The sequence below is a fragment of the Lampetra planeri genome, chromosome 2 (genome assembly GCF_965212315.1).
Source record: "Lampetra planeri chromosome 2, kcLamPlan1.2.h2, whole genome shotgun sequence".
NCBI classification, from domain to species: domain Eukaryota; kingdom Metazoa; phylum Chordata; class Hyperoartia; order Petromyzontiformes; family Petromyzontidae; genus Lampetra; species Lampetra planeri.
Genome location: NC_136108.1, coordinates 4,838,936 through 4,865,288, shown reverse-complemented (window position 1 = coordinate 4,865,288; position 26,353 = coordinate 4,838,936). Strand labels below are relative to the sequence as shown.

The 26,353-nt window shown below is 41.1% G+C and overlaps 1 protein-coding gene and 1 long non-coding RNA gene across 4 annotated transcripts; one reads left to right on the top strand and one right to left on the bottom strand.

Annotated features, from left to right (window-relative positions):
- Window positions 1-13,206: 13,206 nt before the first annotated feature.
- TYW5 (tRNA-yW synthesizing protein 5) lies at window positions 13,207-26,341 on the bottom strand. 3 transcript variants are annotated; one of them, XM_078604560.1, is made up of 9 exons: window positions 26,051-26,339; window positions 25,775-25,951; window positions 22,924-23,078; window positions 20,897-20,966; window positions 20,521-20,565; window positions 20,144-20,281; window positions 18,870-18,957; window positions 16,731-16,847; window positions 13,207-14,656 (listed from the first exon to the last, which is right to left on the bottom strand). In XM_078604560.1, the coding sequence occupies exons 2-9, from the start codon at window positions 25,835-25,837 to the stop codon at window positions 14,385-14,387; spliced, it is 948 nt and encodes a 315-aa protein (XP_078460686.1). In that variant the 5' UTR covers window positions 25,838-25,951; window positions 26,051-26,339; the 3' UTR covers window positions 13,207-14,384. The 3 variants fall into 3 exon arrangements, with proteins under 3 accessions (XP_078460686.1, XP_078460700.1, XP_078460696.1); XM_078604574.1 differs by having other exon boundaries at window positions 22,924-23,154; window positions 25,775-26,337; XM_078604570.1 differs by lacking the exon at window positions 20,144-20,281 and having other exon boundaries at window positions 25,775-26,341.
- Window positions 13,996-17,770, top strand: LOC144725109 (uncharacterized). Its single transcript, XR_013586621.1, has 2 exons — window positions 13,996-14,687; window positions 16,663-17,770. It is a non-coding gene; the product is annotated as an uncharacterized LOC144725109 (long non-coding RNA).
- Window positions 26,342-26,353: the final 12 nt, after the last annotated feature.

The window sequence follows — 26,353 nt, the reverse complement described above, 5'->3', positions numbered from 1 at the left end:
TAATTTATAATGCTAATTCGATGATTTACATCACAGGGTCGGGACAGATGGTGGCAGCTGGGGGAGGAACTTCACCCAGCAGTGGATTCACCATGGCTGATGATCATAAGCATGGGATGGATTTCGATTTAAAGCTTTCGTGACTGCAGGGATTCATCTTCTTGGTTCTTTCGGTAAAGTCACGTAGAAGGGAAATAATAAAATAATAAAAATTTAACATAATAAAATAATTCTCACGACGTTTCGGCCACAACGCAAGCAGCCGTCCTCAGGTGAAGAACAGGTCTGTCGGAAAGACAGCGTCTGAATCATTCATTATTATGTTTTATTTTTATTATTTTATTATTTCCCTTCTACGTGACTTTACCGAAAGAACCAAGACCATGGGATGGATGTGTAAATAACTCATCCAACAGGCATTCAGGAAACTGAGCAGACCTATTAAAAACATAAACAGCTCTATTTCCTGAATATTTTTTAGGACACTTTTAAAAATCAATTTATTTTATGAGCTATGTCCATCATGTGAATTTCCTAAAATTGAAACAATTGCTGTTGAAAAATGTGAACAAAATTAACGGGTTAGAATAAAAGTCTTGGTGTAAAAAAATAATTGTCAACCGTTAATTTAATTTCAATGTTATACATTATAGCCTGCAAAGTTTGTTTTACGCAATCCCTGAGTAATTATCTCAGAAAGACAAAGCAACACCGACTGTGCATATAAAAACGCATTTTACTGAAGTGCAATTCTGTCTTTAAACATATATAGAGAGTCACGAGAGTATTTGTGTCACAGTAATTTGCATTGTGAACTCAGACACAGGCAGTGGCCATAGGTTGAAAACTCATTTCTTTAGAGCTGCTTTTTGTGTTCAGTTTGTGGTCCTACCCCCGCATCCCTGATTGGCACGTTTGGCTACGTGCGGTGCGAAAGAAGTTCAACATATGCGTAAGAGGCAAAGACACAGTGAACACAATGGGGCAGGTTTCTCAGATTCCTCCCACTTGTGTCCACTCAGTAGTATAAATTAATACACCACGGTTAGCCGATTGCCAGGTCACATGTGGTGGGGTAAATTGTCGATACTCCCACCTCTTCGAAGATACCTGCCCAAAATACCCTCAAGAAATTGCTGCACTGCACCTTTAACCGTTTTAAACTGAGCAACTACACCCAGTGAATATGGTAATTCCATATTAAAATGCAATTGCCACATCCCAAGATTACTTATGTGTGTCCAGATTCAACATTGATTAATGCCAGTACGAGCAGCTTACCCTCGTGGTGTGATTACCCTGAGCTGCTCTTGCAGCCGACGCTGCACTGTGGAGGGAGCCCTCTGTGACTGCAGTGCTTGAATGAAGAAAGTACTTAGGAGGTGTGAAGTGAGAGCTGATTGCTCTAATGTGCACTCTAGGTTGTCGTAATTGGTTGTTGGTTTATGCTTTCTGCACTTGAGTGAGCGCTGTTCCACTTAATCAGAATTTAGGCAGGGAGTAACTTCTTCACAAAAACAGCAATGCCACATGGTGTGTTCAACAGAGGATAGGATTCAGTGGGTGTAGGTTTACCAATTTGCTAAATACTTCTCAAATAAAACAATTGCGTTAACGTAAAGTGGCTACTAGCAGCTTCTCAAATTTTGCATATTTTCACTCGCATAGCTAAATTACATGTTCTGTGTGTAATTTTACTTAATTAAGTGCATTAAAATATTTCTGTGATGCCTATGGTGATGATAAGACACATACATTACACGAACTCAGCAATGGACAAAGACGTCACAGTATTTGATTTTGTGTTGTCATGGGATATTAACAAATATGTTCTGTTAAGGAGCCGAATGTCTGTGATGGCTAGACAGCTTGGCATAAGCATTGACATAATATGCTGTTTGACGGCAAAAGCACAGCAACAACACGCTCACAACTATTTAATCTTATAAGCAAGACGAACGTGGTTGCTGAAAACATGAGTGCCTCCTCGTTTGAATTAAAAGTTTGTAAATGTTTATTATAAAGGCACTGCGATTTGAAATATATAATTTGGCCCACGGATGTCTTGTTGGATCATCAAACAACGGAATCGGTTTGCAGCATCACATATATCATTTGACAATTTGTGTGACATGACATTTATGACCAGATTATATCTGAACATCTGTGGTATATTTTTTCTCTCCTGTAAACCCTCGTAAAATACCAATATATGATGAAGATTCCACCAAAAATGTACGTACGCGTGTATATTTATGAGATAATTGCTTTTTTGACTCCTGCTTGTTTTAAATTCTGCGTGCCCATATAAAATCACAAATGTGTACGCGCGTGTGAAAATAAAATTTCTCAAGAGCGAATGCTCATGACATTGCCCGACTTCCCAGGTATTTGTGGCACGCGTGATGGGGTGCGGAAGAGGCAGGGTACGTTTAGATGGGTGGGAAGAGTTGCCCCTCTAAAGCTGGTAGATGTTTAACTCACAAAGGTGTGAAAAGGGCAAGATTAGGATGGGCGGCCACTGAGATGGGACATGCATGGCTGCTGCTTGATGCTGCCACTTGGGCCCCACTGTGCTGCAGTGTTTGGATAGGAGGTATCTCTGCCGCCACTTATTAAACTTGCAGGGTGAAACTTTAACCCAGAGGGGCACGCTTCAGTAGCTGTGATGCACAGTGGCCGTGGTTGTTTAGTTAAAGGCTAATGGCGTATTGGGGATGAGGTTTTCATGGCTCCTGTCGAAGCGGGTTTTAGATATGATACCGTTTGGATTAGAGTTGGCCTGCGCAATGATTTAAGTAACCGATTACTTTACTGATGATCCGTTCGATTAGTCGACTCATCTGATTTCCCAAAGAAAGTGTGATAAAAAAGCCCCATCTCGATTCTCTCAATTACTGCTGGACGGGAGGCGATGGGCCGCCCTTGGTGTCGTCATCAGCATCGTTAGGCGCGTCACGCTGGGCGTGGCTTGTCCGGGGTTGCCTGCCTTCGGGAGTCAGGGTGGCCACCAATTTTTTACGTGGCCTAGATAATCTGCCACAAAGAAGTTGCCATTTACCATTTCTAGTTGATCAATTTACTTGACCCTCCAATCTTTCCAGCTCTAGATTGGATGAGTTAAGTTTGGTTCCATGAATTGAATTTCCGTTCAATAATTATAAGAAATAGCAAAAATATTTAATAATGTCTGATCTTAAATGATGCCCCATCTTTCGTTGGAAATATCACAGCACAAATCTGTAATTATACAGTACTGCTGACAAAAGAAAAGTCAAGGTTTTGTTGTTGTATACATACTTTATTGCTTACAATTTACTATTGTAACAATTATTTGTACATATCTGACGGCATCAATTTAATTAATGACCTCCAGACATGCAAATTATTTTTAACTATTGCATCGTTATAACATTAATGAAATATAGACGATGGAACATACACATTGAATTGGCTCTTACATGGTTACGCACATAGTAAACCAGGTTTACAGCAAACACAACCGGGGTAATGTTTGGTCTTTACGTATTGTTATCCACCACCCAACACAACTGCATTTACAATAATTGTGTGGAATTGTTTTTATTATCAGTGTTTCCTGTTTGGTGATAGACTCAGGTGACCATCACTGATTAAAAATAAATGAGGACCACTTCGTGGGGAAAATCATCGGCGAGTATTCTATGGAGACACTCACCCTCGTCATAGCAACATGGAACTTCCACCACCGTTTCAGGGTGGCAACGAGGAAATGAGCACCACCTCAATGCTGATTTCAGCTGATTTCAGCATTGAGGTGATAGTAGTAAAAACAAACTGAATTAAAAAGTGCTACAAATAACAGCGTGCAGAAATTCAACAATTTATGCAGCACCCATACTTGTTTGTCTTAGGATCGTCACATTTTGTTCTCATTTGTTGGCGTTACAATATTTGGCAGATTTCACAGTAGTTAAATTGTCGCGTCGCTGATTGTACATTTGATTGGAGGGAGATTTTTTTTTGTTTAACTCTAAGAACACATCTCAATGATTTATCTCACAGATGAATTTGTCAGAATGTGGAAAATGGCCAAGTGCAAGGGCAGGGAAAGCCATGGAAACAAAGTCCTTCATACCAAATGAATTGGTCTTCGGCACCTAAGAGACATTGGCAGTTTATAGACTGCGATTGTATGGACGCCTCCAGATAGTGGGCAGCCCAAAAGAAAAATCTCCCGCCAACCACTGTTTTAATTCCAAAACAGTGTTTTGGTTGGCTGCTTTCCAGACTCAAACCTGGTTGGGCATCTGTGGGGCTGAGCCGTAGTGTTGAATCTCTAAGTAATACAAGCCACTGAACTTGGCAAACTTATTAAACCCCGTGGAAAATTACAATGGTAATGGGGAATCATGACTAAAATGGAGCAGCAATATATGGCGGAACGCAATCGTCCTAACAAAACGACAGCACAGTTAAAATGGATGCACCGACACCATCATTAATAATAATTGACAGGCCTCTGTCAAACCACTGCTGAATGAAGGCCTCGCCACGTCGGTCGCTCATACCTGAGTCTACTAATATAATATTAACCCACTCGAAGTCATGATTGTTTGTATAAGAGTTACACATTATGTCAAGGAATTAACAATGAGGTTAAATATATGTATGTTTTGGACAGTCGTACTTGTTGGAATGTTATTTACGGTTGTCTTTTCCAGAACTCAATTGACTAACAGGCCAATGTTTTTTTTGTTAAACAACCAATCAATACACCGTGCAACTTCACAAGCATCACACATCACACACCCAAATGTCATCACTGAGGAACTCACCTGTCTAAAAAAAAAACCTGTCACCAGCCATTTCACCTGCTGTCTTTAATCATGATCGCCCATGCTCAATCCATTGCGAATCAAAGGCCCCCTCAAGCCACCGCCATCTCTCACGGTCCCGTGATCCACTGCGTACCTGCACACGAGCAGATTCCATCGCTCCATCTCCTTGGTGGTCCCACCCACCTCAGACGCATTCCATTCCCTGGTTGGCACTCCGTCGTTATTTTTAACTATCTGCCATCATCTGTTCTTGCGACATGTCCTGCCCAAGCCCACTTACTTCTCATAACAGTTCAAATGATGCAATTTACACGCATATGTTCTCTCATCTATCTGCTTATCTTGATGACTCTCGGTGTATTTGCAAGCACGCATCTCTCAACGCTTGTTTGCACACTTATCAGTTTTTGTTGCATCTTAATATTGTTTCATGAACCACACCATCATAGCAGGTTTTACGCACTGTCTGTGGCACTGGCACTGTTTATGGACATGTAACCTTTCAAGTCTAGAGACTTCATTTGGCTATCCTAACACCGACCTTTCTGTTCAAACAGATTGACAAACCATGATGCTTACTCACACTTGCTCGGCGACTGAAAGGAGCATAACCTTGAGATCTCCAGGTATACTCCAGCGGCATTTGTATTATTGCTAACACATGACCAGGCAAAAAAAAAGACATAGCAAGGGAGTAACCACAGCATGGTCGCGTCTACTCTAAGACGTATGTTGCCAGCTGCATTTTTTTTATTTAAAAAATGTAAGACCCGTATGCAGTACCTTCGCACGTGATATACATATAGCTCATAGCCCTCATAGACCCAATTGTGTTACTGGCCGCAGTAACACTTTGCAATAAATCCATTGGCCCATTACACTTTAGCGTCTAAATTGAAGTACAGTAAAGAGCTGTAATTATAAATAAACTAACAGAAAGTACAACAGTGACTCTATTTTACTCTGTGAGATAATATTTCTATTTGTGGAAGATAAAAAAACATGCCTAAATAAAGTTTATCACTGAGTATGCCACTCTAAGAATAAATGTGTAAAAACTGCCATTCCATGAATGGTATCTTAATTTGTTATCACTCTTTTATTACATGCATGGTACAATCAACACGACATACAGGGTGGTATTCCAAAATACCATCCGTACAGTATCATCTGTCTAGGTAGCACGGTGGTTTAAGGGATTGACTCACAATCGGAAAGGATACAAATTCAAATCCTGGTCGAGGGTTTACCCAGCCAATCTATCATCCCTCTGGCAGCCAGGAAAAAGAGTACAATATCGTGGGAAGTAAGGATTAGTTTACTATAGATAAACTAGCACCCGCCATAGGAATGTGAAATTTCCATCAACAGCATAGTGCTGCCAACAGACACTGCCTAGTCTCATTGCTCGTTTGAGGGCAACGGTTTTACTTGATAAAAAAAATACGAGCAAATGTTCAACACGTTAAACATACATGGAAGTATATACACGCATATATACTGTCTTGTCGGCATGTATATAGGATATTATCACATAGACTGCATATATTAAACAGGGACAACATGTGAATGGGATTTTAAGGATACCCACACATTTTTAAAGCACGTCAACCCTGGGGTTCACTCATTATATGATTTGTACAAAATTACAGGGTTTCAAATGTCACTTAAAATGATGTTGGGCCTAAGTATGAAAATGCTGCAACCGATATGCGGCCCCAGGTTAAAGGGGGCAGCAAAGCCCACCTTATTTTTCAATCTCTGGCGAGGCGTGCAGGTGGACTAATTGAGAAGCTGCACGTGCTAGCAGTGGCTTCATGATCAGCACTTTTTTCACATTGACGCGTATATTTTCACAGAGACCCATAGACTCACACAGAAACCCATATGACCACACGGATAGGCCTCGGTAAGGTAAGGTAAAAGTGTAAAAACAACGAGCCTACCTTTACTCTACCTTTTACCTTACCACAATACAATCACTCTACCCTACCTTTTACCCTTTAGCAGGTAAGGTAAAAGGTAAAAAGCAACGAGCCTACCTTTTACCCTACCCTTACCCTTACCCCTTGGCATGTCGGCACCTTTACCCTTTACCTTTACCCTTTTACCCGGTAAAAAGGGTACAATTACCTTACCTTGCCGAGGCCTACACACGGAGACCCACCTAGAAACTGGCGTGTGGCTTCATCGTCAGTACTCTCTGCACGAGACGGGCACTGGCAGCACACGAAGCTTCCTGTGAGAACTGGTCTGGTGGTAGCCCAGCACTAGCGCTGCCTTTGTGTTCCAATAAGTTAGTCCCCCTGCACATGTTGACATGTCGTCCCCTGAGACTGTAACACTCGAAGTGGAGTCTGTAGCCTCCTCAACCTGGTGTCATGAACCACCACTGAACTATATAAGGTTCCTATCCATCAGCTCAACAGTAACGATTGGACCAAGTTAAGCATGCCCACTATTTCTATCCAATAGCAGCTTCACGGCTTTGTTATTTTCCAAAAAAAAAGTTGTACTCGATTCTTAATCGTGCTTATCAAACAATCTCGGCCTTCCTCTATTTTTCATGCCTTGCACGTTGGTACGTATCGCCATATGTGGTGGCATCCTGTCCGGGTCCATTCTCAGAACATGTCCAAATCAGAAGTGGTATTTCTTGACCTCCCACTATTATCACTAAAATCTGTTTTCTGCAGACTTCAATTCTCAGCATTCCTCCCAACTCATTTCTGCAGTTTTTGTTTTTTGTTTGTCGACTGTCCTCTTACTTTACCCGCATAAACATTATCAGCATGGCAGTTGTCTCGCATACTTACTACTTAGTATACTTATTGTTGTTGAAATGTCGTGATATGGTCTTATTATTTGAATGTCTCCTTTGCTTTGTCTATTCTTCGATACCAATCCCCCAAGGTATAAAAGTGTAATACCTCTTCTTTGACTTTGATATTTACCTCATCCTCTTGTTTCCAGATTTCCATAATTTTAGTTTGCTCCATGTTAATCCTCAATGATTTTTGTTGGTTGCAATCTTGGACAGTGCTTTGAGGTCAATGTAATATTTTTTTTTCTGTTCAGTTTAAACGGTCCTTAGAATTGACCACTTGTTCGAGTATAACTCCTCGCAAATTCACTATTGGCTGTCACAGTGAGCATGCCAGCTGATGCAAGGTCACAGTGTCGCTCTGTGGTCTATACACAGCGACCTTGAACCACTAGGGAGCTAAGTGAGTCGTCAGGACCAACTTGTTGTCCTTCCCCCACACCTCTGATGTACGGTGCAAAAGAAGTTCAACAGACATACATACATACATACCACACTTGTGGATGTGGCTGTCTGCTATGCAGAGGTGCTACCATTTGGGTTTACCCTAGACACCCCTACCTGGATATTTGTGTACTTCAGAATGTATTTACATTTCTGAATTAACATTCAGTCATCTAACATGCACATGCCCTAAAGACTATACTCTAATCCACTCCATAACATGTGCACCTGCTTATCGTGCAAGCTTGCATGTTAACACACCGTCTCACTTTCTTCAGCATTTTGCTCACCACTCACCAGTCCACCCACTTGCCAATTTGTGTGCTCATCCATCACTAATACTCTCTCTTACCCATCTGCGTCCGAGGTCTGGCAGCACACTAATATGACTCCTTATAGCATTCTCTCTAACATTATTATCCTCACTATGGTGCAAGTATATCGTTATTCTCTATCTTGCTTTCAGAAGAAAGTCCAGCATTTAAATGACCAATTCCCAGGAACATTGCAAGTGCAAGGCTTTGGTCATTTATTTAATAGGCCACATGATGCGCAGCAGGTCCACTGTGTTGAGTGTGCAAAGCTCCGAACTAAATGACTGGATTGCACCTAATTTTTGGCATCATTGCTTCTCATTTGATCTGTGGGTTAAGCCTTCCCATCCCACTTCCTCCTGCCGTGTCGCTCATCTCTCGTCCTGTCCCGTCACGCTCGGTAGAGGTTTAACTTGCACGGTTGTACCAGACTTGTGGGAATTGTGCCAAACCTCACACGATTCCCGTATCTATCTTCAGCTCTCATCAGGTTTAGGTCCCCTTGACCTATATGCATGCGCTTGAGCAAAATGTGATCGTGCATTGTTAATTAAGTGCAGTAACTGTTTGTGAAGGTTTAATACTGGACAGTGACCACAGTTGCACTACAATTGGAATTCTCTTCTCAAGCTGGGTATGAATTTTGGGACCAGTTGGGGCATGGCGTCAAAGTAACCATAAAGCCAATATAACTGTGCCCGAATATTTATGAGCAATGGGCAGTGCTTATATATATGTTACTATTCATGAGAAAGTGTTTGAAATTCCGCATTCACTTGATGGAGGACCTGTCCTCGTCACAGGACACATGTTGTTATTTTTCAAAGAAAATACAGAGATGCTAATTTCTTTGACCCCAGAGATGATGATGATGATGTTTGTCGAACCTGCTACGTGAATTCACAACTTTGCAAACATGAAACAAGCACTCTTTCGGGCTAAGTAACCAATACACACACATCTATACACGAGTGCGGGCTGGCTCTTAGGTCTCAAAGCATAGGAAGAACATCGTGAATGTTTGTCAAGTGCAAGAAGAGTTGGTGGCTGACATCTGCAGGACGTTTTCATCGCTTGCAGGAAGACTGAACGACATTTTTATACCGTGGCGCGTTAAAGTGTACGTATGAAGGAGCAACACAATTCTAGGAGATTATGCTTAAGAAAATAAAACGTTTAGTGGCTCCATCTATCACTGTGATGTTAAAAGGGGCCGGGATGTTGGACGCCACAAACTTTTGTTGTGTTTTCTCACAGCACTGTCGTGTTGGGTGTTTATTCATTTATCCAAAGCATGTTTTATTTCACAGTTACTGTACACATAATGCTCATGTACATAAACGGTAAGTCAAAGAGCAAAGTTTTTGCAATTAGAAAAAAATCAAGGAAAATAATTTTTACTTTGAATGTACACACGAAGACCATCAGAACGCTGTTAAAATGTTCATTGTTTCCAAGATTATTCTGAAAAGATGCATAAGTGTACATCTATAAACTAAGATTATGCAGCATAATTTTGACAGATTGGTGCCATTAGATGCTAATGTATGCACATTAATGTTCAGATTTTAATTTTTCGTATTTCTGAGAAAGCATAAAAAATGTTTATCTAAAAATAATCGTACCTATGCAGTATGCACTTAACAATACATCTCCATTGTCTCTGAAACACAAAAAATCTCCAGATTTCCATTGTGAACACAATTCACTACACTGGCACAGGCAGGGTTAAAGTCATCTGCATGAAAGTTTTAGCCCTGCCAGAAGGTAGAAAACAATAAATCATTTCAAATAAAATATTAACCAAATAATATCCCAACACAGTTTATCCATTAGTCTAATTACCTTTCAGCACCTAGAGGATTGGAACGCTACAAATCTGCGGATAAACATCAAAATACAGTGCATTATTTACTTGCGCAAAGTCACAGCACGTTTCCATCAGCTCCTGCCGCACTTTGGGGCATTTCTGCTGCTGGTCAATTAAGCCAGGGAGGCCTCCAGGACCAGCCCGCATTTAACATGGAAAGTGGCTTTATTGGCGCTAGTGCCGGGCCATTAGGCACTCCCATAAGCCTCGTTTCTGCAGCTCAGCCAAAACGGGCCATGTGCTGCCCGCAGTGCAGAGGGGCACACACGGCACGCATTTAAACAGACTCCGTCCGAGTTGCAAGTTGCTTGCGAGAGCTTATCTGCGTTGGGCAATCGCGTGCCGTACTGCATTGTCCTTCAAAATAAAATAACAATGATGTTCAGAAAACCTTTTTTTACCATTATCAAAGTATGAAAAATAAGAAGAGGTTTTACCTATTTGACGTTTGAACGTCTTAACACCTGTTTTATTGCCAGAAAGGGTCAAAGCTATTCTTGTTTTTCATACTTTGCTACTGGCAGAAAGGTCCCACGATGTAGCTGCTCACCCCGAGCTATGAATGCCCTGATACTGCCTTGTCTTCGTACTGTTCGTCTTTCGGCTTTCTTTGATCTGACGCTGGTGGGACTAGGCCACAAAGAAGGCTGTCTCTGGTGTAGGCCAACCAGTTTCAAAGACAATCCATATATTATCAAAGTTTACTTGCATGTTCACCATAAGTACGTGCGGTTAATGCAGGCCTGTGTCCTTGCAAAAGGTTTCTGTTTGGTGTTTGAACATCTTAACTGTGTTATTGCCAGAAAGGTAAACCCTATTCTTATTTTTCAGTTATTTAGAAGCTGTACACTTACATCCATTGTATATGATGTACAGTTTAAAATTAAAATGTTAACTATAACTTGCATTTATGTTGTGCCCATATCATAACCCCTCGGAAGCATTTTGTTTTAGCCCCGGGGACCCCCTGATGACAGCGATCCATTGTGCAGTACAACTTAAATGCAGTCCACTGAAAGACTGATGGATTTACCCACATTTCTTCTCTCGTTTGTTTTACCATTAACTGTTTTATTACCACAACACTAACCGAGTTCTGAAATGTACTATTTTTCCATTGTTTTCAAAGCTACTTTAAAATACTGTACTATCGTTTGAGTGCAGCTGCGCTTTTGTGACATAATTGAAAGGCTACCTTTGCAGCAAGTGTCCTTTGAAAGCAAGCACGTATTCTTTCAAATCCGCAGATTAATGTAGGTGTGAACATGTTACATATGAATGCACAATGCTTTACACTGCTATAACGTGTGATTTACATACGTAATCTGTGCTGTTTTCCACTTGATTTTTTTTACCATACTATGATAATTTCTCATCCAAATTCTAACATGACATGTTTAACCACGTTTACCTGACATACATCTAGCAGGCCACGCAATTTCAGTGCTATGAACTAGTTTGACTTTTTTAGTTCCACAGCTCATTGTAATTATGAAAGTATTACACTTCAGCCTCCCTTCTCCCTTTCCCCGTCCTTATTACACAAATTCATGATTGCAATATGATTACGGCAAGTTAATGAGTACCAGTTACCATTATCTCAAAAAAGCTAAACGTAAAAAAAAATCTGCATTGTCTGTTGCAGAGTATGGCTGCCCCCTGCTGTTAGAACGGAAGTTACCATCTCCAGCCACGGTAAACACAAATAGTTGCGTAAAGGTATGAACTGTGGATTATTGCTCGTGGCTGGTGATTAATATGAATCAGTTTTAGAGGGTTTTTTTATCATGATTTGCAAGTACACCTCACTGCGTATACTACCTAGTAAACCCAAATTGTTAAATGTTGTGGATTTGGTCTCCCAACACACGGGTGTGTGTAAGCAGTCACACTTTCCCACGTTTGTTCACGTAACGTCATGAATCAGCTGTCGGGCGGAGGAGGGTTTGTAACGCATATTTTACTAACACAATCTCACGAAAAAAACACATATATTATAATTGTTTTTTTACCCTTCTATCTGGCAACAAAACTGATACCTTTTTACAAGGAGTCATGTTTGCATAGACCGCAATACCTGCAGTCATAATACAAACAAAAGACATAACTCTGATAATGTGCACTGTCCTTGAAGTTGATTGGTCCACACCCGAGACAGCTTTCCTTAGAGCCTAGTCTCACATGGGTTGGACCAGATGACGCCAAAAGGCGCCTTTTGGCGTCATCTGGTCCAACCCATATGAGACTAGGCTCTAGGAAAGCTGTCTCGGGTGTGGATCAATCAACTTTAAGGACAGTGCACATTATCAGAGTTATGTTCTTTTGTTTGTATTATGACTGCAGGTATTGCGGTCTATGCAAACATGACTCCTTGTAAAAAGGTGTCAGTTTTGTTGCCAGATAGAAGGGTAAAGAACCAATTATCATATTTTTACTGGCAAATGAGGTTCCCATAGTGTAGAACACATATATTATGAACCTCGTAGTCCCGTCCAATCCCAGTTAATCATATTAATCCCCTATGGGAAATAAGGCCATTGTACATTTAGTAAGAGGATGGTATACTGTGTGCAAAGGAACAAGGGAGAGAAAATAAACTCGGTGTTGCAGTTTTGTGTTCCTCACCTTGAGACCGATTTTACTGAAACGCGAACAGAGTACCTCGCATGCCTATTTGTAGGCCTCCTTGCAGGCATGCGAGGTGTCATGTTGCAGTGGGAAATTGCGATTTCAAGAGAGCAGCCTCAGAAGTGCTCCTCAAGGAGGTTGCGCTCGTTGACGTGAAGTGTTCGAAGCGATTCACGCCACAGAGAGGGGGCCAGACAATGACGAGGTTTCAAAGAGCTCAATCGCGTGAAAGAGTTATCCCTTATTAAATAAAATAATAACTACGACTCTGCTTCCCACTTCCCAACAAGTGCATTGACGTGACGATGTCGTTTAGTAATTTATTGAATATCGCGCGTGCTCAAGTATTTTATACACCAGAACCATACTTTGCAATGCAACTGGATAGTAACGTTTCACCCAACTATTAAGGAAGATACGTCATTGCTTGATGTGTTTTTTTTACATTAGTTCATTTACTATGATGCTTAATGGTACATAAAACACCAAAGGTCAATCAATCCCAATCACCAACTGCAGAGGTCACCATTGAGCATGTTTATCAAAATATATCTTTCCACACCAATAATGAATTAAAACTAATTGTATAAACCAGGCAAAATGATTCATAACATTCGGCAAGTTTCAGCCTTCAGGCCAAAATAAACAAAAAACAAACCCAATAGTCTTCAACCTCCTGCAGAAACTGAGGCAAATTTAGGTTTATGTAAATAATTGCCACATTGAATAATACTAAAACATCGGTAAATAAAATCAAAAGTATCTGAATACAGATGAGGGCTGTTGCCTAGGTGGTCAGCTGTGTGCAATTCTGACCGTGATGTTCACTCTGGCACAGCAGATGGACCCATTAACATGGTGCACCACAGCCATTAGGAAGCATGCGTTTTCTTATGTATCACCATATGCCTGTAAGCTATTGAAATGAATCCTTAAGATGATCTTTTTCGACAAAACAATTACTATTTAATTATGCTTTCACTGTACAAATTCATATGCGTCGCAGCTGTCCTCCGAAAACTTTAATATCAAACTTAAAAGTGTCGCCAACGCTATAAAATGTACGATCGTAAGTTAACGACTGAAGTAGGTTGATTATTGCACTGCCGACTATTTTGTACTCCAGTTGTATTATGTAAAAGAATGTGGATTATATTATGGTACATTTATATACAACATTTAGTTAATTAACTGACCAGCGTGGTGACATTTTAGTCAAACAACCCCCAATGACCGACCTGGCACTGGGGGTCATCTCAACCCGATATCCTTCAAGGGTGAATGAAACGAGTATTACTTTGTGGGACATTGGTCAGTCTGTGGAGGCTGTCCCCTTCCAAGAGAAAGTGCAATTTTCACCACTGGCTTGGAGCCACTAACGAATATATGCACAGCCCTAATACTCATTTTAGGATGGAGGCACTTTTAACATTTTAAGTCATGTTACAATTGGATGTTTTTTTTAAGTTGCTTAAATACAGCCATCATTTTGCAGCTGGTTCAGAACAATTTCTCCTGAGCACCTTCCTTTGCACCGTCAGGATCATGCGCTGCCCGTAAAAGTGTTGATAGTCCGGAGGCAACTCTGCCAGCGTCTTCAGCGCGCGTTCCAGGATCTGCACGGCTCGCGCGGCCGCCACTGGGTCCTTGTTGCCGTAGGTGTCCGTGCGGTCGTAAGCGTCAAGCGGAAGATGCCGCCAGAAGACATTGACGGCCACGCCAAACTCCAAAGACGTCACGTTGTGGAACCACAGTGCTGCCAGCAACAGAGAGAACAATCGACCCACGTGAGTCACTCAAACAGCACGTCAACGGGACAGCACACATTGTGTGCCCAAAGAGTGCATGCCACGTCTCTGAACGATATTCAGCATACAATTTAAAATCTAAAACTATGAAACTAAACTGTTTTAAATTGACCAGGTAAGGCTCAGAGCAATATAGATATTTTACAGATGTGACCTGGCCACAAATGATAGCTCAATGAAGTGGCTTATCACATGGAAATTTATAGCAGCCAAATACTCTAAACGCGTGTTGATTTTAAATGGGGCGGGAAAAACCAGAGGACCCGGAGAAAAATCCACGCAACCACGGGGAAATAGTGTAAACCCCAAATATGCAGGCGTCTGGGTCGGGATCAAACCCACAACTTCCTGCATACCAGGCAAGGTAGTTAACATCTCACCACCGTGGCGCAATGGTGGCAAGATGCCATACCCGTTACTGCTTGTTGGTTATACTTAAGGGCGCCAATAAGTGGTATTCCAGTAGAGAATGGCCTTGACCATAGGAATGTGGAATTTTCCTCACTGCCTCTAGGCCACCTACGGAAATGGGTACTGCACATGCTCATTTAAGCCGGGAGATGCTTTGACACGTGACTATATTATGCGCGGGCCATGGCTCATGATCGGTGGTATTGTTTCAATTAACCGAAGCTATTTGTATTCATATTCTTGGTTCTTTCGGTAAAGTCACGTAGAAGGGAAGTAATAAAATAATAAAACAATACAATTCTCACGACGTTTCGATTGCAACACAAGAAATCATCATCAGGTGTGAAAACCACAGCAAGAACATTTTTTTTAAAATCCAAGCTATTTGCTTTGTTCTTCTGCAAGATGATAACAAAGTGAGGTTTTCCTCTTTTATTAACCATATATTTTCAGTGTGGTTGAACAAAAACCATAACATATGATTACTCTTTCATTAATGGCTTTTAAATGTACCAATCCCCATACTAACTGCACTTAAAGCTCAAACATTAGCCAGGGTTCACTTACGTCTAAGGACTGAGCTTGATATATCCACACAATGCACCCTTCTAGACGGTATATCATCCAATAAGGTGAAAATAAGTAGTGCCTCATCACTTCTCTACATATAATGGCACTTAGCCCAACTAATGCGTTCAGAGCATGCATTTTATATGGGGCAATATTGGTCGACTTTATCTTCAGGTTTTAATTAATACATTAGTCAAAGAACAGCAATGCATGTCACTTGCAATCTGACTGCTATAGGCTGTTAACCTCCAATTACCCCGGTGCTGTAATCGTCCAGTCAGTTGTAACCAAGTTAAAATTCAGTAAATGAACCATGTTAGCTCGCTTCATAATGTAATAGAAAACTAGCCGCTAGCAACGTCGACAGTAATCAATTCGGTACTATTAAAATACTACAATCACCCTTGTAATAAACGACACCCCGTGGTGATCTACCCAATAAGTGAACATTTATGGACCTATTTTTATTCATTACTCAGGAGATCAGGCACGTTGAATTGCTGAGTTTTCTTAATGCGAAAAATGACAACAAAAACAACAAACTGTGGAAATTAAAGTTACAGGCGTTACAGGCTACGCAACGTCACAAAACACACTTTCTGTGAAAAATATTATCCCATACAAACCAAAGCACACCAACAATCGCAATAACTAGTTACAACCCCTAAATAAATCATGAATGCCACATAGCTCTGTTTTAAACATTTAATTACTTTCCCAGGGAGGAAAGGTGAAAAAGTCACACCAGAGATGGGACACAGCACGGTTTTCAAAGTGTGAAACCACAAGCAGTGATTGGCTGAAGGTCACGATGGAGAATTTTCTGGCTGATTAAAGGCAAAAACAAAATTGACTGGTTTTATTTGTAAAAGGTGCAAGCAGTATTTGTGTTAATAATTTAAAATATATCCGGTTCCAAGTTACATGAACTGCTTTCAGAGGGACTAAAAACTATACGTGGTTTTTTTTTCAGACAAGGGGAATGAATAGACATGCTATACGGACACACATCATGGTTCAGCATGCCGGTCTGCCGAATACCTGGAATGAAAAGGACATCTCCTGCCTCCAGCACGCACTCGTGCCAGGTGGCCTTGCTGAACTCAGGAAATGTTTTCAAGTCCGGGCTGTCGATATCCAAGACCTCCGACTTGTCACCTGCTCGCGTACAGCCCAAACACGTTACCATTACAATACCATTGTATGCTATCACATTCTTGCGTATGGCAATATGTCCAGGACCTAAATGCCAATGTCGGTATCTGCAGGCCACAAGAGGATGTCAGGAGGGAGGTTGCTGATTGTTGCTGTTCCTCCGTTGAAGGAACACAGACAACGGTGGTTTATTTTAAAATCCGTAGTTTGGGTTGCATTGCCAGTCAATCGGTGGCTTGTCTTTATTTTCCATTCATGAAGATGTGTATCGACCTGTTGATACTCTAATGCGGTTGATGGTTCCACCAGTGTCTTTGAAGAATGTCAAGGCCAGGCGGTGCGATGTTTGTGGCTCGAATGAGGTGTTAATTACAATTAAAATGCAATGGAAAAAGGAGACTTTATGAAATTAGACAATGGGTTGTCATAGACTGGGCAAAGTGCTAATTGAATAATTAGCTCGAGGATGTAATTTATCTAGTAATATAATGCTTAATTCATAATAATATGTGACCTATGTTGCCAGATAGTTTGAAGTACTTAACGATTGAATATTAATCGGATTGGCTTTGCAAAGCCTGCCATGGCTTTGCAACCTAATGCAATATAATTATATATATAGTTTGAAGTCACTTTTATCACATATTGTAATGTTGCTCATGTGATAAATGTGCAACCTCAGCAAATTGTGAATTTAGTTTCTAAATGTGGATTTTAACATTCAAAAATGCAATCTGCTATCCCCCTTATTAAGGCTTCTAGCATATTTCCTTGATTCTGACAGCATTTACTGTACAGCATGTTTTCAGTAACGTTTAATGTGACTTTTCGATTCTTGTGATTCATCAACTTACCGAGAATGACACAGAAGACGAAAAATTAGTTGTCTCACTTTAAAATTAATAAACCCTGCAGATTACTACCCAGTTGTGATGTGGAAAATATTCTTCATGCAAAAAAATGAGCAACTGAATGTCAAATCACCGCCTTTTAAATAACTACAGATATCAGATTACACAATTCACTCCTACAACCGTACACATTCCTGCAAGTTATTATGATTCATGGTAGCCGATATTTATAATGCATAGGAGGACACCTTATAAGGCATGACAATACACAAAAGACCAGTTTCACGAAGTAGTTATGAATGCAACAGACGCAGCTCCCCAGTGCATTATTAAACATCTCATACAGTTTAGCGAGTTGTTAAATAATGCAAGTTCTGTATTAGTGCATGAAATGCTTTTGCGTCTAAACACGCTGTGCCGTCTTGCGTCGTACTGGCCACTTAACAGAAATGATTGTGCAGTGAATGCTCATCGGCTCTTGGGCTGGGATTTTTTAAATATTCATCGCTGCTACATTTGTTTTGTCACCGCTATCACCTTTAAATGACGCAGGAGATGCAGAATAATTAACAATAATATGCGATTAAATGCATAATAAGACTACACAGCAAAGATAGTCACACATTTAAGAGAATTAGTCATGTCACACTGACTTTATGTAAAGCACATTATGGAGGCTCATCTTTAGATACTAATGATATATTATTTATAATTAGGTGTGGAGCAGTAGTATAGTGGTTGACGCACTACGTTTATGAACACGAGGACCTGAGTTTGGTTCCAAGCACCGGACACGTCAGTGGAAAGTGTTGAGCCATTCCTGCCCTCGCCTCATGGTAGACATGGTGTGGGGGAAGCCTTTATCCATTGGTGGATTGGTATGTTTACTTATATTCTTGGTTCTTTCGGTAAAGTCACGTAGAAGGGAAATAATAAAATAATAAAAATATTAAACAATAAAATTCTCACGACGTTTCGACTGCAACACAAGCAAATCCACAGCAAGAATTTTTTTTTTCAAATTTTCTTGCTGTGTTTACGCGACATAACCCCAAAAAAACCTATATTATGGATAATATTTATGTTATCCGATTAGTCGAGCACTTGAACCAATAAATCGGCAGAGCAATAGATCACGTAAATAATTGTATATCCCAGCTTGACTCTTCGGTACCATTGAGGTAGAGGAAAGGCACGTCACTGGGGCTGAACAACACCACTCTCTTCCTGCCCACCACCTGAATCAGCATGTTATCCATAACCTGTACGAACGAGCACAGCAAGGGCAGAGTTAGCAACAGCACACGACACATTTTGTTATAACCTTAATATTTCATATCCGATTATCTTAATGTGTACTGTGCTTTATGTACTTTTCATTTTAGTCTCTGTCAATATACTGCTGGATCAAAGGCTTTTCCTACGCTGTGATGATGGGGGTTATTTGACCATATTGTAATACTTCACCACACTGGTCAGTGATTTCACTTGCCACTGATGTTACCAATGACAAGAATCTAAACTCAGGTCACCGGGCTCAGAGCACAGTGCTCTAACCGTTGTGCCACCACTCCCCATTTCATGTAAAGACTAAAAAACATTCACGAAATTTCACTTATTCAGTTGACACACGGTAATTTAACATATTTGTACTTACATAAAGGTTACATGTGATTAGTAATTAAGAAAGCATTGGACTTTAACCATGATTCATAAAAGTATCACTATTTAGCTAAGCTATTAATATTGCAAAACAGCATACCTTTCCTATTAGAAGTGATTATGTAGATCAAAGTTGTGGCATAGGTAATTAAAGTAATCAAAGTGCATTGTTCTATAACCTCAACTGCAATACCTGTACATGTATAAATACAATTCTACACAGGGCACAACAATGTGTGCGGTTTCACTAATGGTAAATAGAAGAGAAAACACAACTTGTTAAATCACAACTTTTGCAAATAACCCAAAATCAAGTGTTTTGAGTCTGTCGCTGCAATGGAAAAGAAAAACAAGTTGGCCCAACAGTGCACAGCCACACTAGCCAACACCTCCGACTGGCACGGTTGGCTACGTACGGGGTGAAAGAAGTTCAACATATACACATGCAAATTAGTAGGGCTGCTGTTTTAACTTCATTGTGGCAATACATTTTTCTAAATAGAAAATGGACCGTAATTTATGTTTTGCATTTATCGGTAGGGGTTTAGTCTCCCAAGTAATGAATGAACAGAAATGTTCAAAGAAATGGAACACATCCGAGAGGACATCCAACGATGGGATGGAACTTGTGGGCCGGTGCTAGGTGGATTGTTACAGCGCAGAACCGTCAGAAATGGCAATTGGGGGGGGGAAGGCATTCAGGCTGCAGAGGATTGATTGTATGAAACGATGATGTCTTAAAATAAAGTAAGCATGCAAAGAGTGTGAATGCGCCGAGCGTGATACATCATAGTGTGTCCAAAGCTGAATGCCCGGGGAGCTGATGCGGAAGACACTTGAGAAGAACTGCTCTTCTTCATAAAATTCAGGGAGGATGACATCCTTGGCCAACTCAGGAAACTGCTTTCTTATGTCAGCAACATCCTGTTTGGGAAGAGGGATGGGTCTGACTTTTTCTTCACGTGTACGCTGCAAAATGCCGTCTTATTAAGTTTAACAAAGATTCCAATTTGCAGGGCATACACTCCTCCAATAGTTTTACATAAAGGTGTCAAGCGATATAAAACATGAAATGCATCACAAAACTATTAATGGTACTTTAAAAGTGCTGTACGGTACATTAATGTTGCAACAATTACGCCACTGATGGCAACGTTGGTTACCTTTCTGGGGTCATTGCCCAAAGCTCGCAGGTAGTATTTTTCATTCTGAAACAGAGCCCGTGTTTGTAAAAAAATTCAGTCATGCAAGTCACTCACTAATTTTAATACACACACACACACACACGAGTATCTCCTGGTAACACGTGTTAAATGTAATGCTATATGAATAATTTGAAAGTATCTATTAACCACTGCATTTAACCAACTTAGAAAGCATAGACAATGTCTGGCCACATGTGAATTGACCAGTGTGCACATATCTCACGTTTTTAAGCTTCCTTAAGCTCACGTAACACTCCACATTGAGGTCGGCGTGAAGAGGTCGCCAAAAAAGAACGCGGATGAAGACCGAGTGTGAATGCGAACGCTACTTTACCTCACAAAAGAAGAATTTAGAGTGCTTTTCTTCAGCCGTGCGTCGAATGAACTCATCGAACGGGAGGGTTCTAAACAACAGCGAGTGTGCTTCACTTAAATTCGGCAACACAATTCCAGCCCGAATCTGGTGGATAAGAGTCGTCAGGCTGCTTTGCACACATTCACCAACAGGTGCTCCTGACTTCTCAAAATGCAAAACTGGATATAATCATACTCTATATAAGCACAATTCGAATATAAGCAACACATGCTGAGAGTACAATGGTGGGGGGAAGGGAAACTTCTTATACAAGCACACTCAGATATAAGCACAGCTTATGCGTGCTAATGTCTAGCTTCTGTACTAAAATTGTGAATACAGCAAACCCTTCCCTCTTGCGGGTCTACTTAGCTATTGCGGTTTTGCGCCAATTTATTGAGGTACAATTCGCCAGAGGTGTGGACTCGAGTCATGTGACTTGGACTCGAGTCAGACTCGAGTCATGAATTTGATGACTTGCGACTCGACTTGGACTTGCATAACAATGACTTTGTCCCACCTATGAGATGTGGACTCGAGTCATGTGACTTGGACTCGAGTCAGACTCGAGTCATGAATTTGATGACTTGCAACTCGACTTGGACTTGCATAACAATGACTTTGTCCCACCTCTGCAATTCGCTGATTGTGCCCTTGTCGCTTGACCATTCGCCATTGATCGCGAGATTCCTGTACAACATTGTAACTGTACTGCTCGCGATGATGATGCTGCCACAGAAGAACCCACGTGGTGCCGTCCATCTTGTCTCCCAAGCAGCCAATCGCGTGTCCCAGGTCATGTGTCCCCAGACTCCAGTGAGGTAGTGAAATTCAGCCGCAAGATTTTTCTTATTCTATACATTTACCGTACACGTTATATTAGGAAATATTAATCGTAGTTTCCATACAATATACTTCTTGTTTAATGTTAAGGTTGATGTAGGGTAACATAAAACAAAAGGATGGGGTTGTCGTATTACGAACAATGAACCAAACCCTAGTTTTCCCATTTGCCTTTGAGTTTGCGGATTACGGATTTGCCCATTGTAGCTAATTAAAAAATATAATTAACTCATTCAATGGGCAACGATTTGCTGTATTTCATGGCTGGGTAGTAACAGCCCAGCATGTGTAATTTAACACACCTTAGTGTTGGGCTCTGTATATAAATCAAGGAACAGAGGAGAAAATAGCTTGTCGCGATTTATGTTTTTACATTTGTATCTGTGTCGGAGATAACTTGAAGATACAATGGCAGCCTTAAAACTAAAAGAGACAGTTGCATTAAGATAATTTAAATATTCTAACAAGGAAATGAGCATTGCTATCTTGTATACCGAATATTCAGCAATATAATGTAACATTGTTTTTTGTTAAATACCATAACACATCCACGCTCACAATAACCAAAGTTCATCACATAACCAACCACGGTCCTTTAAAGTTACACAGAACGTATGCACGCATTCACGAAGTAACTGCTGATGCCATCAAATCGATTGCCAAACTCAACATGGTGAGTTGCTTTTCAAATGGAAAGTCAACGGTTCTATGGATAGCATGCTCCTCACCATGACTACGTCAAGCCACAACCATAGACTTGGGGGTGTTTATGGAGGCAAGCATTGCTTAGTACTGGGTCGAACCCAGGGTCAACACAAATTACCTTTTCAAACAGTAAAACGAATTTGCTGCATCATTCAGAGTGTGAATAACTCAAACTAGGTGCAATTCATAAAAAAACTGCACTGCTTCAAACGAAATACTACATAAGAATTAGTTGAACTCCTTTTGACTTATTATCACTACTCCTTGGTTCTTTCGGTAAAGTCACGTAAGTATAAAATGAAATAAAAAATAAATTAAACCACGACGTTTCGGAAGCAATATACTTACGTGACTTTACCGAAAGAACCAAAGATCATTGCAGTTACGAAAACTTCAGATCTAGATTTTGATTACAATTTTTAACGGAGATCCTGTTCTTCACGCAAGAGCATCCTCACTTGTAGGCAAAGTTCTTGTGGATGAAGTCCATGCGAGGCGAGGGGGAGGCGTGGACCCTGACGGGCCGTGTGCCCCCGGCCGCCTGCAGGTACTCAGCGTCCCAGCGAGACAGGCACGGCCCCACATCCAAGCCTCGCAGCACCGCCGGCCGTCGCTGTCAAAGCACCAACAGGGCCCAGCAAGCACCGGCTAGAGCAGTGGTTCTTAACCTTGACTGCAGCCTTGCACTCCTTAGATTCTCAACCGTAAAAAAATGCATGTTAATAAATACATCGGTTTGATGAAACACGGTAGTTGCACTTACATGCCCGTGCTTAATTTGTTTCGATGAATTACCTTCTTTAAAAAAAATGTGCCATGTCTCGCACCCCCAGAAAGGGCATCTCGCACCCCCCAGGGGGTGCGTGCACCCCAGGTGAAGAACCACTGGTCTTGAGCAAGCGGTTTTCAACCGGGGGTACGCAGACCCCTGGGGGGTACGCGAGGTGATTTATAAATGTGTGAAATTATGTCATACATGAGAGTCATTGGTGAATAATCATGTATGCATCTGCCAATATAAAATAACTACGATAACATTTTTATCCATATAGTAGCATAGAACGATATGCAATACCTTTCTAAACTCATTGATCGTAAACAATGTGGTTTATATGAGTAACCGGCGAACTTGAACAAATAACGTCATGCATGCAGATCGTTCGTTGAATTTGTTTTTATTTATTTGCAGTCAGGGGCTAGTTAGGATACCTCACAAAATGTACAAATTGGTTAAAACACTGATGTTTATTATTCATATTTATTTCCCAGAAACCATGGTGGGTCAGACAAGGGGGCACTCTGTTGAAACAAAATTCAACAATGTGTACAGCAGTTGCCCAAAAAAAATATTAATAACCACTTAATAAGAATGCACACACCCAGCAACTGCTCTGGGACGAACACGTTAACACCATCAAATATATTCTTAGGTTTTTTCGGTAAAGTCACGTAGGTAAAAAATTCAAATTAATAAAAGTAAAATAAAAATCACGACGTTTCGGAGGCAACACAAGCTTCCGTCTTCAGGTGGAACCGTCACAGCACGATAGCTGTATCACTTGATACTTTCGGAGGCAACACAAGCTTACGTCTTCAGGTGGAACCGTCACAGCACGATAGCTGTATCACTTGATATAAATGCAGTTGATACTTGATACAGCTATCGTGCTGTGACGGTTCCACCTGAAGACGGAAGCTTGTGTTGCCTCCGAAACGTCGTGATTTTTATTTTACTTTTATTCATTTAAATTTTTTACCTACGTGACTTTACCGAAAAACCTAAGAATATGAATCCTTGCAGTCACGAAAGCTTCAAATCTAGAACCATCAAATATGTGCAGTATGCCTGCATCATAGTGGACGTTGGGAAATACAGTAAATCCTCTACTTACGAACATTCGACTTACGAACTTTCAGAGATACGAACAAACCGATCCATATGTCCAGTTGCCTGTTCGGAACGAAAGGCCTAAGTTCAACCGCCGCGCAATAGATGGCGGTGGTGGCATCTACATCTGCAGAACAGGAAGAAAAGGTGGCATATACATCTACAAGACTTGATACATATTTTAAAGCAATTCCCCGTGTTTAGTGTACATGCCATACATGTCTGGAATGAACAGGAGTAGTTACGAACAAATCGACTTGCAAACAGAACTCTGGAACCTAACTCCTTCGTAAGTAGAGGAGTTCTCTGTACTGTGAATAGCAACATCGCCCCCCTACTGGTAGACTAATGCCCACTTGCACAAACAGGTGCTGTGTTCATCTTAATCTTATATGGGCCACGCAGGACCTGCTGCCACCTGGCTGTCCCTAGGCTAAAACTCTGCAGTCTTGAGACGTTCATTACGTTATGGGTGCAATTTAAATGCAGTAGTTGTAATGTATCACAGGGGTGTTGGAGGTCTCAATGAAGGAGACAGTCCACAAGAGGTAGGCGTCTCACGTGAAAGTTGGGAGCTGTCTCAGGATACCGTATTGAGGTCTCACCAGGGCTTCGGAGTCTATCACCAAGGTGGATTGTGCGACGCATTTTTCAGCCTCCTTAAATTATCTTCAATAATTTCACGTAGTTCAATTCAACTGGTTGTCATGACTATCATCAGCCAATATGATAGTTAATATATTCTCCATTGGTGTGTGCCTTTATTTCTCCCGTCCGTTCAATGTACAGACACATCAACGAGAGGCCGGCGGCGCGAACATCTCCTTCATGAATGAAAGAATCAAGAGACAAGCCACTGTAGCCATTCAACAGAAACTACGCGCCACAGAGTATAACGCCGTATTCTTAGGTTTTTTTCGGTAAAGTCACGTAGGTAAAAACAAATAATACAAATAATATTTATTTCTATTATTATTGCTATTATTTTTATTATTTATTTTAGTCATATTTATTTCCATTATTGCTATCACATTTATTATTTAGTTTAGAAAAAGATTTATTTCTTTGATTTTTATTATTTATTTAAATATGTATTTCTATTATTTATTTTAATATTTATTTCCATTATTTATTTTAATAATAATTATTTATATCATTTTGATTATTTATTTTAGTAATAATATTTATTTCCATTATTATTTCTATTATTTTTATTATTTATTTTTACCTACGTGATTTTACCGAAAAAAACCCTAAGAGTATGAATCCTTGCAGTCACGAAAGCTTCAAAATCTAGAATATAACGCCGTATTCTGCGGCGCTCCTTGCAACAAAACGCACGCCAACTCTATGGCACGAAGCCCTCTCTCGTCCCGGCCAGCTGACCGTAAAACCCAAGGCGGAGTGCATCGGCGTCTCACCAGGGGCCCGATCTCCTTCACGAACACCTCCTTGGAGACACCTGTGTGCACATGCACCTGCATCCTCTCGCGACGCTGAGACAGACACGTCCTTCAGCTCTCTCTCTTTAGTACGGGCAGCACCACCCCGCAAACCTCTCCTCTCGCACTTTCAGTGAGGCCGTCGTGGCCGCCGCACTGCAAACATAAACACGGCACCCCCCAAACCGTGTGAGTCTGTGATTCTGTGTGTGCGTGTGTGCGGAGGTTATTTTAATCGGTGGAGCGGATGCTCACACGCGCGCCGCGCTGGAGAGAGTCCCCGCGATCGTGGCAGCCTCGCACCTTACTACAGTGCGATTACTGTACTGCAGTGCGATTACTGTACCACAGTGCGATTACTGTACTACAGTGCGATTACTGTACTACAGTGCGATTACTGTACTACAGTGCGATCGCTTCATAGTCCTACACACGGCATGCCTCACATCGCCGCGCACACATCGCGCACTGTACGCGCCACGTGCTCGCGCGCGTACAGTGCGCGACAAACGCACGTGCGCGGAGAGACGGTCGCGCACTGTACGTACAGTACGGCGG